Here is a 13,341-nt window from a genome sequence, read left to right as displayed (position 1 = left end):
ATATAATATATATAAAATATAATATATATTCATTAATATATATTTTATATTACTCTATATATATGTGTATGAACACACACATATATAATATATAATAAATATATATAACATTATATATGATACAGTATACATTCTATATCCTATATTCTATATTCTATATCCTATATTCTATATCCTATATTCTATATCCTATATTCTATATCCTATATCCTATATCCTATATCCTATATTATATATTATATATTATATATTATATATTATATATTATATATTATATATTATATATTATATATTATATATTATATATTATATATTATATATTATATATTATATATTATATATATTTGTGTTATGCATTATAAATTCTATATTCTATGTTCTATATTATATGTTAGAAGCATATTTGTTTACTGACAATTATTTTTTGGCTATCAGCCACAGCCACCCCCCAGTCCCACAGTCACCTCCCGTGTCCCTCTGGACGCTCCTTTGGATGAATTTGGCGCCACGGGTCCCCTCACATCCCACCCTCCACCCCATTTCAGCAGGGAAACTTCTCCCAACCCGCTCCACGAAAAACCGACAGGAAAACCAACTCCTGGGAAGAGGAGGCAGCACTGGGATGCAGCCGTGGGTCCAGAGATGGAAAAATTCCACCTGTCCCGCACGCCAAAGAGCAAGGTTTGCTTTGCTTACCCAAAAAGAGAAGGCTGGGAATAATTCCCATGGGAGCTGGCGAGGCAGCCCTGCTGCTCCTCGGGATGCTCCGAGCGCTCCTTCCCTTCCCAAGAGCTGCTCCCAGGTGACCAAACTGGAGTTTGTGGAATGCCCAGGGTTTTTTGGGAGCCCCCACAGTCCCAGCAGCCACATGCTTCTGGAGTGGACTCTGGAATCCTCCAGCTTGGCAGCACGGGGGTATCAAGGTCAGCTCTTCCCTCCTATCCACCACACCAGCACAGCTCCCAAATTCCCCCCAAAGTGGGATTTTTCCTGGTTTTCCCTCACTGCTCCCGACCCTGCCTGACCCCGCGCTGTCCCCAGGCCACCCTCAGCCTTCCCAGGCTCATCAATATTCCATCCCAGCTCGTTTTTCCCGCTAGGACACTTGAAAACCTGCACGCGTCCCTCGGCAGTCACAGCCCATCAACCCCTCGAGCCGCAGCTCCGCTCGGATTCAATATCAAATTAATCCCGCTCCGACATCAAACCCGAAAACAAAACCCCACTGCCAGAGATCCAAGGAAAGCCCAATCCAGCCTTGGTAGCACCACCAAGCAGAGGGTTAATCTGGATTTGCCACACTCTGATTTTTGGGCTGCTCCGGGGTTTTCCCTGCTGCCCCCAGGATGCTCGGCGTGGGAAGCGCCTCCTTGTCCAAGCCCATCCTGGTAAAATCCATCTCCATGAAACAGCCTCCAGCTCCCTGGCCAGGCAGGGGTGGCCTGGGAAATTAAAGGCTTCTAATTAACGACTCAATAAATAAAGACGGATGAGAAAGGTTAATCCTGAACCTCATTCCTGCTTTATGAATACAAATCTTGGCGTCTCGGAATCGGCCGCTGCGGCTCCTGCCAAGGAATTCCAGCTTTTAAGGAGGATGTAACTTGTTCATTAATTACATTTTTAGGATGAGGACAATGTATTGATTCGCAAGGAGATAAAATGCAGCTAAAATAGAGATTAAAAGGCATTTCTGAGGCAGTTGGTGCATCTGGGACTCCTGTGGGGGGCTGTCATATCCCAGTGGGTCTAAAATCCCAACAGGGCATCCAAAGAGAGCATCGCTGCCATCCCGGGATGCTTTGCTATCCCCATCCCAAAAATTCCCAGGCAGCTCCTCAGGACTGTGCCAGCCTCACTGTCACAGGGCCATGGAGCCAGGCAGCAGCTCAAAATCCCTGGAATCCTGCAGATGGATGGATGGAAGATGGATGGAAGATGGATGGATGGATGGAAGATGGATGGATGGATGGGGATGGATGGATGGATCCATGGATGGATGATGGATGGATGGGGATGGGTGGGATGGATGGATGATGGATGGATGGATGGATGGATTGGGATGGATGGATCCATGGATGGATGATGGATGGATGGGGATGGGTGGGATGGATGGATGGATGATGGATGGATGGATGGATGGATTGGGATGGATGGATCCATGGATGGATGATGGATGGATGGGGATGGGTGGGATGGATGGATGGATAGATGATGGATGGATGGATGATGGATGGATGGATGGATGGATTGGGATGGATGGATCCATGGATGGATGATGGATGGATCCATGGATGGATGGATTAAAGCAGCACAACACCCCCTTAGTGCACCCCAAAGCCACAACCCCATCACTGCTCAGTCCCCAACAGCCATGGGGACATTCCCAAGGTCCCAGGAGTGCTGCTCTGCCCATCCCAATCCCACATCCCATCAGAACACGCTGCCTGGGTGGGATGGTTGGCTCCCACTCCCCACCTGCAGCCCAAGGCATCCAGGGAGCACCCTGCCCTTCCCTGGCCAGAAATCCCACTGCTCCCAAGTCCCTGCCGGCAGGAGAGGGGCAGGGACTCTGCTCCTGCTCTCCCAGGGGACGAAAAGGGGCAGAATTCCTGGGATGGAGCCAGAGGCAGGGAACAGGGAACCCATCTGACATGGCACGTGGAGCTTCCCACACCCAAATCCTCGAGAAATTCAGGGAGATTTGGTCTCCTCCACTGCCTGGGAGTCCCTGCACCCCTTGGGGCTCTGCTTGTCACCTCCCTGTCCCCAAGGCTGTGTCATCCATGGGACAATGCATCTCCAGCACGGCACGGACCCACAGCAGCTGGTATTCCCAAGGTCCTGATCCAGCTCTGGCAGAGCAGGAGTGGCCACAGCAGCATCCCGGCAGCACTGGAGGGCCAGAGCCGCCGCTGCTGCCGGGAGCAGCGGGGTGATGGAGGGAGTTAAAAGGGAAACAAACACTCCATGCCCGCTGGCTCTCTCCTGCTGGGATCCAATGGAGCACCAGCAATGCTGGCAGCCCCATCAGCTGCCCCATTAGGGAGCAAATGGAGCAGCAGCATCCCACAGACCTCTGGTATTCCCATTTCCTCCTCCTTACATCTCCTCCATCTCCTCCTCCTTCCATCTCCTCCTCCTTCCATCTCCTCCAGCCGGAAAACTCTGGAAGAACCAGAGAAGCTTCCTGCATCTCCTGAGCCAAAGGCCAAGGTGGATTGTCCAAAGCAGGGAATTCCCTAGGCCGAGCGGGCAGAGGGAGGGAGTGGGATTTGATTGGAGTGGGATTTGTTGGAGGAGGCTTTAAAGGTCAGAGGTGTTTAAACAAAGAGCAGCTGAGAACCTTCCCAGGGAGGCACCACCGCCCTTCCTCAAATAGCAGGGAGACTTCATGGAAATGCCGAGGGGAAGGGAGGCAGGAGCTGGATTTAGGGAGCTGGAGCTCCCGAGGGAATGGCAGGCTGGGCTGAGACAGCCCCACCTCCCCCCAGTGCCACTGTCCCCAGCACGGGGTGGCACTGCCACTCTGTGCCATGTAGGAGGCCTGGGGAGCATCCAGAAGTGCTGGATGTGGCCAGGATCTCCCCATGCTGGAGCTGGGATCCTTCTGGGACATTCCGTGCCCTGCTGGTCCCCCAGAGCTGCCCCTCCGTGTCACATGGCCAGCACTGTCCCCTGCTGTCCCCAAGGGCTGCTCCACACCTGCAAAGCCCAGATGGAAACCCAGCAGGGCTCATTCCCAGCCTCCCAAACCCTGGGGTGCAGCTGTCTTGGAGGAGCCCCTCTAGAAGGGACAGGAGCCAAGCAGAGGGGTCAGGGGTCCCCAAATCATGGGGGTCTGGGGTCCCCTAATCACCAGGGTTTGCTGCTGCCCCACAGTCACCCCCTGTGCTGGCAGTGCCCGTCCCGAGCTGGCACCACAGGACCATGGGGATAGGGATGGGCTGTGCCAGAGGGGCTGGAGCGTGTCCAGGGGAAGAGAATGGAGCTGGGAAGGGGCTGGAGCCCCAGGAGAGGCTGAGGGAGCTGGGAAGGGGCTCAGCCTGGAGAAAAGGAGGCTCAGGGGGGACCTTGTGGCTCTGCACAGCTCCTGACAGGAGGGGACAGCCGGGGGGTCGGGCTCTGCTCCAGGGACAGGGACAGGAGGAGAGGGAACGGCCTCAGGCTGGGCCAGGGGAGGCTCAGGGTGGATTTTGGGAAAATTCCTCCTGGAAAGGGTGGTCAGGGTGGCACAGCTGCCCAGGGCAGTGCTGGATCCCCATCCCTGCAGGGATTTAACAGCTGTGTGGATGTGGCACTTGGGGACATGGGGCAGTGCTGGCCTTGGCTGGACTTGCTACTAAAGGATCTTTTCCAACCCAAACGGTTCAGTTGTGACCCATCAAGGCTCGGTGCCAGCACAGCCGGGCTCTGCCCGGCCCGCGCCGCACCCCCCGTCCCTCCCCGGGCAGGGGCGGCCCCGGCCCCGCTCTGCCGCCGGTGCCGCTGCCGCCGGAGCGGCTCCGGGCAGCGACTGAAGAGCGGAGCTCTGCTGCCACCGCCCGGGCAGCCGCCAGCCCCGGGAGCCGCGCATCCAGCGCCGGGAAGGGCGGCCGGGGCTGGGGCGTTCCCTGGGAAGGGGTTTGGGAATGGGGGCTCCGCTCTGGGCCGGCCGGGAGCGATGCTGGAGCTGCTCTGAGCTTTCCCCTGAGGCTCCTGACCGAGCTGCTGCAGGCACGGGGGTCAGGGGACCCTGTAAGAGTCATGGCACGGGCTGCTTTTGGAGGGACCCTCATCCAGTGCCAGCCCTGCCATGGCAGGGACACCTCTCACTGTCCCAGGCTGCTCCCAGCCCTGTCCAGCCTGGCCTTGGGCACTGCCAGGGATCCAGGGGCAGCCACAGCTGCTCTGGGCACCTGTGCCAGGGCCTGCCCACCCTCCCAGGGAACAATTCCTGCCCAATATCCCATCCATCCCTGCCCTCTGGCACTGGGAGCCATTCCCTGTGTCCTGTCCCTCCATCCCTTGTCCCCAGTCCCTCTCCAGCTCTCCTGGAGCCCCTTTAGGCCCTGGAAGGGCTCTGAGCTCTCCCTGGAGCTTCTCCTCTCCAGGTGAGCACCCCCAGCTCTCCCAGCCTGGCTCCAGAGCAGAGGGGCTCCAGCCCTTGCAGCATCTCCTCCTCTGGTCTCACTCCAGCAGCTCCAGGTTCTCCTGATGTTGGGGACCCCCCAGCCAGGGACAGCTCTGCAGGTGGGGTCTCACCTGAGCAGGGCAGAGGGGCAGAATCCCCCCCTCCTTTCCTGCTGCCCACACTGGGGGCTCAGCCCAGGGCAGGGGGGCTTGCTGTCACCCACCAGCACCCCCAAATCCTTTTCCCAGCACAGCTCCCACATGTTCCCTGCAGGAATGAATGCCAGGCAGCCCCAGGGCTGCAGGAGCTCTGCCCACACTGAGGCCACAGGCCAGCAGCCCGCGGGGCCGGGGTCGCTCACCGGCCTTGTGGACGCTGCGGAGGCAGGACAGGGACGCGTTGAGCCGGGCACACTCCTCGCTGTTGGCCCCGAACTTCTCCACGGTGGCACACACCTGCTCGTCCGTCATGTCCAGCAGATCCTCCAGGCTGAGCTGCCCCGGGGCGATTTCCTGCGGGAGGAAGGGCTCAGGAATGAGGGACAAACCGCCCTGGAGCATCCTCTGCACCTCGGGAACAGCGGGAGAACCCATCCACCCAAACCCATCCTTCTCCAACTGAATCTCCAAGGAAACCTAGAGGAACTGAAGGTTTATCTCCAGTTTTTGGTATTTCCAGACCCAGTTCAACCTCTGGGAGCACCAGAAAAACCCATCTTTGACTGGGAACAGGGCAGGGAAGGGGGAAGAAAGGGGAAAAAAGGGGGAAAAAAGGGGGAAAAAAGGAAAGGAAAGGAAAGGAAAGGAAAGGAAAGGAAAGGAAAGGAAAGGAAAGGAAAGGAAAGGAAAGGAAAGGAAAGGAAAGGAAAGGAAAGGAAAGGAAAGGAAAGGAAAGGAAAGGAAAGGAAAGGAAAGGAAAGGAAAGGAAAGGATTTCCAGGTGGGAATGCCCAGCCCTTACCTCCATCACCTCCTTCCGGATGTCGACGATGCGGAACCAGTGCAGGAGCTGGGGGAAGCCCTCCAGTTTGGCATTGCGCTCCTGCAGGGCCACCTTCCTCTTGCAGGACAGCTGCCGGCTGAAATACTTCACCAGTTTGCTCTGGAAAAGAAGGGAAAACCCTCATGGGATCACCCAGTGGCAGCTGGGGCTCAGCTCTCACTCTGCCCCATCCCAAGGCTCAAAATTCTGCCCCAAAACACTCCTGCAGCCAAGAACATCGAGGTTTGGTGTCCAAGAGGGAATTTCCCTCCCAAAAAATTCCTTTATCAGCTCCTTCATCCCCAGCCCAGCGCTGGGGTCTCATTCAGGGAGCGGGCATCCCTCGAAATCCACACTCCCCTCTTTTACCCCCTGCAAAAACCCTACAAGGGGATCAGCCACAGCATCACATCCCAAGGCTGGAATGTGGCATTTTCTCCTCAGTCCCCCCTCACCGACCCAAATCTCCCTCTCTCCAGAGCCATCCCCCCTCTCTCCTCCTTTGTAGCCCCACCCCTGCTCGGATCATGCCCCAGATCCCCCAAACTCTCCCACCCCGAGGCCAGAGCCGTTCCCGGCAGCTCCCAAAATAAAGCTGCCCTCCTTTCCCGGGAATATGGAGCAGGGCTGGGATTTCCTGCTCCTGCTTTTCCAGCTGGGTGATTCCCCGGCGCCCGCAGCACTAGATGGTGCTGTGCCTCTGCTCCTGCACACCCCAAAAATAGGTAAATACGGGGTGGTTTGGGATACAGAGCTGAGGGGAGAACCCCGCTGTGGGATTTGGGAGTTTTCCCGTCTCTCCCGGTCCTGTCCCTCGTGGTACCCACTGGTGATGCCCACAGGGGTTGGCATCACCCCCGAAATCACCCCTGATTTTGGGTGCCAGGAGCTGGGGACAGGGTGGTCATCCTCCTGGCAGCTTCTCTCCATCCTCAGCCTGGCTACCAGAGATTAATTCCTGAAAATTAACCCCAAAAAATGAGGCAGGAACAGCAAAACTGGACCTGAGGGGTTGCAGGGAGCCCTCAGCTCTGCAGAGCCTTGCCCCATTTCCAGGGCTGATTTTTAAGGAAAAACATTCCCAAAACAGACAATCAAAGTTCTAAGGATCAGCTGAAAGTCACATCCCAAACACGCTCCAGGCTCTTGGAGCTGAAGCAGCCCCAGGCACTTTGAACAAGATCCTGTTGTTATAAATGAAATTATAACCATTTATATCACTGTCTTCCAAAAAAAAAAAAAAAAAAAAAAAAAAGCCTTTGCATGGACACGACTGCAGCAAAACACCAGGAAAAGAAATTTCTAAAAGATCCACATGCTGCCCCCAGCCTGTTCTCCATTCTGCCTCCCCGGGTGGGATCCCGAAGGGAATAAAGGTGATTTCTGAGCCACCAACAGCATCACCAGCGCCACAATCAGAGTCCTGGGGAGGGAACGGAGCTGGGGACAGGGCAGCCCCAGCCCCATCCCGCAGAGGTGAGCTGGGAATGGGGAAAGAGTGGGGGAGACGGAGGAAATTTAATTTCCAGCTGGGGGACACTCCCCCCTACAGAGCCCTCGAGTGACAGAGGGGTCATTTTTGACCCAAAAGAGCATCCCCCCAGGTGCTTTTGTCCATGGATTTGCTCCAGCAAGGCAAAAAGAAGCACCAAAACCCCTCTGTAAAATCCAGAGGCTGTCGCTGTTCCCCGGGGATGGAAAGGGGAGAGAATTCCCTGCTCTGCCTCCCTCTCATCCCGGCACGGAGCGAATTTGGGAAATGCTTCGTTCCTGCTGCGGCCCAACCTCCCCTGCTCCCGTGCCTCAGTTTCCCACGTGGCAGCGGGCAGGGGGCACAAGGAGAGCGGTGGGAATCCCGCGGATCCCCGTCCTTCCTGCAGGCGGAATTTGCGGCGGCTCCAGCTGGGGATGCTGCTGCAGGGGATCCAAAGCTTTTCCTGTGGCGCTGGGGTTGTTTTCCCAAATTCCCCGCGCCTGTCCCTGCCGCAGCTCTGCCCGGGGGAAGGCAGGAGCGATGCTCTGGGATGAAGGAGGGAAAGCGCCAGGATTTCCTTCCCTTTGGAGCATCCAGCGGCTCCTGGAACCCCCCAGCTCCTCGGGAAGCAGCGTCCCTGCTGCGCCGGGGGCGGTGCGGGCACAGGAGCGATGTCCCCGCTCCAGTCACCCCACAGGACCCTGGGTGACCCCAGCAGGGCGAGGGGCCGGGATCACCCCCGGCTGGAGCTGGATTTCCCAATCCCCGAGCGGGAATTTCCCTGGGCTCATCCCAAACCCCGCACGGCCGCGAGCGGCTGCTCCCCCCGCCCCGGCAGGTTCCCAGCCGGTCTCCAAGGAGCCAGAGGGCGGCTGCTCCCCCCTGGAATGGGATCCTTGACGTCAGCCGGGCTGGCCACGGCACCGGCCCTGCCTGGAGACCGGGACAGGCGGTGGAAAATCCAGGAGGAGAAAGTTCATTCATTCATCTGGCACCCGGTGAGCCGTGGGGAATGCCCATCCCATCCCATCCCATCCCATCCCATCCCATCCCATCCCATCCCATCCCATCCCATCCCATCCCATCCCATCCCATCCCATCCCATCCCATCCCATCCATCTCTCCTGCACCCCTAAAAATCCTTTTCCATGACAAGAACCACAGCCAGAGCGGCTCCCTCCAAGGGGCTCGTTATTCCAGAGGCACCTGGAGCAGCCTGGGGCTGGGGAATTCCTTGCCACGGTTCTATTTTCTCTCCCAGGGCTCTCCCAAGGTCCTGCTGGGCTTGTGAGATGCCCCTGGCTCTGCTCATCCTTTATTTCAGGAGATGCTAAAGGGTCCCGGGGGATTTTGCTGGGAATACAGGAGCCAAAATGTCTCCATCCAGCATCCTGGGAGGATCCAGCCCTGGGAGAAGTGCTCACCCGTGGTATGAGACACCAGAGAACCCACACATTCAGGCAGCAAAAATCACAAAATCATGGAACGGTTTTGGAAGGAGCTTAAAGCCCATCCAGTTCCACCTCATGGGCAGGGACAGCTTTCACTGTCCCAGGCTGCTCCAAGCGCCATCCAACCCGGCCTTGGGCACTTCCAGGGATCCAGGGGCAGCCACAGCTTCCCTGGGCAAATCCCAGTGCTGGAACAGCATCTCCACAGCCTGTGGAGGTTTGGGAATGGCCGGAGCTCTTTCCTCAGAGCCTCTTCCCAGCCTCACCACACAGCAGCCAAAAGTATCCTGGGAGATTTCCCTGTTCCTGGCAGCCCAGGGAGAAGGAAATGTCCATCCTGGGGTTATCCCTGGAGCCATCCACCAGTTCCTGGGAGCCGTGACCCATGTTTTGACATTGGGATGGGCTTTAACCCCACAGACAGAACAGTGCTATGGGACAGTCGGGAATATTGTCCAGCTCTGAGGAAACTTTCCTTCTGCCGTTCCCAAATTCCACCAAATGCAGCAGCCCCTATCCATATTTACACCCCAACCTCAAATTTAGCCCAATTTGCCACACTTGGACGGGGATAAAACCCCAGAGCCCAGGCAGGGCTGAGGGATGAACGCTCAGCTCCTTCTGGATGCCGCCCCATAGGAAGCAAACCAGTCTGGATTCCCACTCCAGGTGTTTTATCCCAGCTGCTGCCTTGGTTCCCGCTGGAACCTATCCCAAGGCATAAGCAAGACCCAAAAAGCCTCCCAGCTCCAAGGATTGCCCCTGGAACCAGGCTGCAGCCGTGGTACCCATCCCAAAAACACTGCATGGCAGGATGCAGGAGGATGGGAGCTCACACCTACCTCAAGGTGGCTCAAAACAGAAAAAAAAACAAAAGAAGGCGAAAAACTTCTATTAATCCAGCAAAATCAATGTTTAGCCTATGAAGATTAACCAAAAAAACACAGATCATCCCATTTTATTCCAGGCCCGTGCTGACACAAGGGCTGGGCACTGTCTCCAGTGCCACATCCCAGGCCACCCCTCCCTTTGCCATGGCACTGCCTGGCCCGGCTCTGCTGCCACCAGATGGGAAGGGAAGAGGCACAGAGCGAGGCCTCGGAGTCTGTGTCACGTCCTTGGGACGTGGTGGTGGCAGCAGGGACTCAGGGACACAGAGACTCGGGGACTTGGGGACTCAGGGCCAAGCTCTGCTCCTGCTGACGCTGGTGGCAACCCAGGACAACACCAGGAACCAGCCCAGGGCTGGCATCGGGAATCTGTGGGAATCACCCTGGGTTTGAGGTGAAAAACAACCAGAGTGTCAGCAGGAATGTCCTTGGCTGGAAGATCCCAAGCTCCAGGTTTGGAGGTCTTTTAGGGACAGTAATGCCAGGGCTCCCTGTGGCTGGCACTGGGTGATCCATCGGGGCTGGAGAGGCAATTCCTGTGAGTGTTTGTAGGATAACATGGCCCTGATCCTGCATCCAGCCCCAGCTGGGCTGCCCCGGTGCCACTGGGGTGCTGGGAAGGAGCATCCCACCAGGATGGCTCCACCACGCTCCCCTGCTCCCTCCATGTCCATGGGACACAGGCTCAGTGCTGACCTCAACGAGGCCAATCACTCCATGTGGGATGAGCTCCTGAAGTCCTGCACCTCCTGGAAGGTTCTCCTGGTGATTTGAAGCCTGCCTGCATCCCAAAAAGTCTCCAGCACACCCCAAAACCACTGTTATCCCTCTCCCGAGGTTGCTCCAGGGCCAACGCTCCCAGCCCCTCACACAGAGTTGGGATGAGACAGGGCTTGGATCAAGGGGAGGTAACAGCAGGATGGGAGCAGGAATGAGCACAAGTTGGGATGCAGAGCAGGGAGCTGCACCCCAAAATTTGGTCTCCCCACGAGTGGCACAGCAGTGACATGGTGATGCCCCAATTCTTCCCACAGCACTCAGGAACTCGGGGAGCGAAAGCAGCAGGACAGGGTGTTCCAGTCACGGTCCAGAGCCAACAGAGGGGCTGCAGGAGCAGCTGAAAGGCCTGAGTGGGATCAGGCTCGGCAATCCCCCCACCCACAGCCCCAGCTCCGCGCCAGCCGCCCCCACAGCACCAGCACAGCCCTGCTGGCGTCTCCCCAGGGTCACGGCCTCGCTTCTCCTCGCTCCGTGCCAGCTGCAGGGATCCCGCTCAGCCCTGGGAATCCCTGGCTGTTCCCTGCCCGTCCCAGCCCACCGACCTCCTGCTGAACCACAAATTCACCCCAGCGGGGGCTCAGCACGCTCCAAGGGGAGCCTCATCCTCTGGGAGGCAGGAGTGGGGAGGGGGGAAGGCAGCCGGGCCGGGGGCTGCTGCCTGCAGGGAGGGATGCAGGTGGGCCAGGGGGATGCTGGAGCCTGCTGGATCCCAAGGGATGCAGGTGGGCTGAGGGGATGCAGCTCAGGGAAGGGGATTCAGCCAGGCCCAGGGGATGCAGCCCCGTGGAAGGGATGCAGGCGGGCTGAGGGGATGCTGCCTGGTGGAAGGGATGCAGCCAGGCCCGTGGGATGCAGCCTGCCACAAGGAATGCAGGTGGGCCGAAGGGATGCAGCCCGGGGAAAGGGATGCAGGCAGGCTGGGGGGATGGAGGCAGGCAGCAGGGGTGCAGGTGGGCCGATGGGATGCAGCCCGCTGGAAGGGACGCAGCCCGGCTGAGCAGGAGCCTGGAGGAAGGGATGCGGCCGGGCCGGGGGATGCAGGAAGGGGGAAGGGATGCAGGTGGGCCGGGAGATCCAGGTGGGCCGGGGGATGCCGCCTGCCGGCCGGTGGAAGCCGGCGGAGGGACGCCGCCGGGCCGGGGGATGCCGGGGGGTACCGGGAGGATACCGGGAGGCTGCGGCCGGGGCCGGGCGGCCCCGGTGGGTCCCGGCAGGAGGGTTCGGTGGTCCCGGACCCACCTCGGGGCCACCTGCAGAGCGCGCAGCCTCACTCGGGCGCACCGCAGCGCCGCGGGGGAACCCGCCGCGGCCCGGGGGGGGTGGGGGGGAGACCGATGGGGGGGTGTTGATGTTGGGGGGGGTCGGCGGGCCCGTACCTCCAGGGTGCGGATCTCCTTCTGCGTGAGGTCGTTGGAGGCGGCGCACTTGGTGCGGAGCCCCTCCAGGTTGGAGATGCTGATGTCGATCATGTTCTGGACCAGCTCGCACTGCTGCAGCGCCTTCTGCAGACTCAGCTCCTGCTCCTCGCTCCTCGTCATGTTGTCCTCATCCATCGCTCGCCGCCCCCCCCCCCCCCCCCCGCCCGCCCGCCCGCCCTCCCCTCCGCCCGCCGCCGCCGCGGCCCCCCCTTCCCTGGGCTCCGCTCGCCGGCCCCCGCCGCCGCTCAGCCCCGCTCGGCCGCGGCCCGCAGCATCGCGGTGCCCACCGAGCCGTCAGCGCGGCGCCGCCGCCGCTACCCCCCCCGGGCGCGGCGGGGCGGGGGCGGGGGCGGCGCGCTCCGGCTCCGCGGGGCCGCGCTCGCTGCGCGCCGCTCCGCGCGGGAACCCCCGCACACCCCCGGCCCGGCAGCCCCGGCCCCGGCAGCCCCGCGGCACCCGCAGCGCCCCCGCACCGCACAGCGCCATCCTCATCAGCACCCCCGCATCATCTTCAGCACCCCCAACCTCATCAACATCCCATCGGCATCAGCACCCCCCCAACCTTATCAACATCCCATCGGCATCAGCACCCCCCCAACCTCATCAACATCCCATCGTCACCAGCACCCCCCAACCTTATCAACATCCCATCGGCATCAACACCCCCCCAACCTCATCAACATCCCATCGGCATCAGCACCCCCCCAACCTTATCAACATCCCATCGGCATCAACACCCCCCAACCTTATCAACATCCCATCGGCATCAGCACCCCCCAACCTTATCAACACCCCATCGGCATCAGCACCCCCCCAACCTTATCAACATCCCATCGTCACCAGCACCCCCCAACCTTATCAACACCCCATCATCATCAACACCCTCCAACCTTATCAACACCCCCCAACCTTATCAACACCCCATCGTCACCAGCACCCCCCAACCTTATCAACACTCCTATCATCATCAACACCCCCCAACCTTATCAACACCCCGTCATCAACACCCTGTCGTCATCAACACCCCTCCCAACCTCATCAACATCCCTAACCCTCATCACCCCCAGCCCCATCACCCCCACACCTCTCCATCCTCATCATCACCCTCCCTCCCCATCAACATCCCCCCAACCTTATCAACACCCCATCCTCATCACCCCCAGCCCCATCACCACATCCTCTCCTCACCCACACCCACCTCCTCATCAACACCCCCAACCTTACCAACACCCCCA

At 58.9% G+C, this 13,341-nt stretch overlaps 1 protein-coding gene across 3 annotated transcripts in view; it reads right to left on the bottom strand.

Moving 5' to 3' along the window:
• The window catches only part of KSR2 (kinase suppressor of ras 2), an 80,868-nt gene extending 68,607 nt beyond the window's left edge, over window positions 1-12,261 (bottom strand). For all 3 annotated transcript variants that reach the window (XM_077787116.1, XM_077787119.1, XM_077787118.1), the window contains exons 1-3: window positions 12,065-12,261; window positions 6,073-6,213; window positions 5,475-5,625 (exon numbers count right to left, since the gene is read on the bottom strand). In XM_077787116.1, the coding sequence (XP_077643242.1) occupies window positions 5,475-5,625; window positions 6,073-6,213; window positions 12,065-12,241 (469 nt within the window). In that variant the 5' untranslated portion in view covers window positions 12,242-12,261. The remainder of the gene's footprint in view (window positions 1-5,474; window positions 5,626-6,072; window positions 6,214-12,064) is intronic.
• Window positions 12,262-13,341: the final 1,080 nt, after the last annotated feature.

The sequence above is a fragment of the Lonchura striata genome, chromosome 18, assembly GCF_046129695.1.
Source record: "Lonchura striata isolate bLonStr1 chromosome 18, bLonStr1.mat, whole genome shotgun sequence".
NCBI classification, from domain to species: Eukaryota; Metazoa; Chordata; class Aves; order Passeriformes; family Estrildidae; genus Lonchura; species Lonchura striata.
This window is presented reverse-complemented; position numbering and strand designations above follow the sequence as displayed.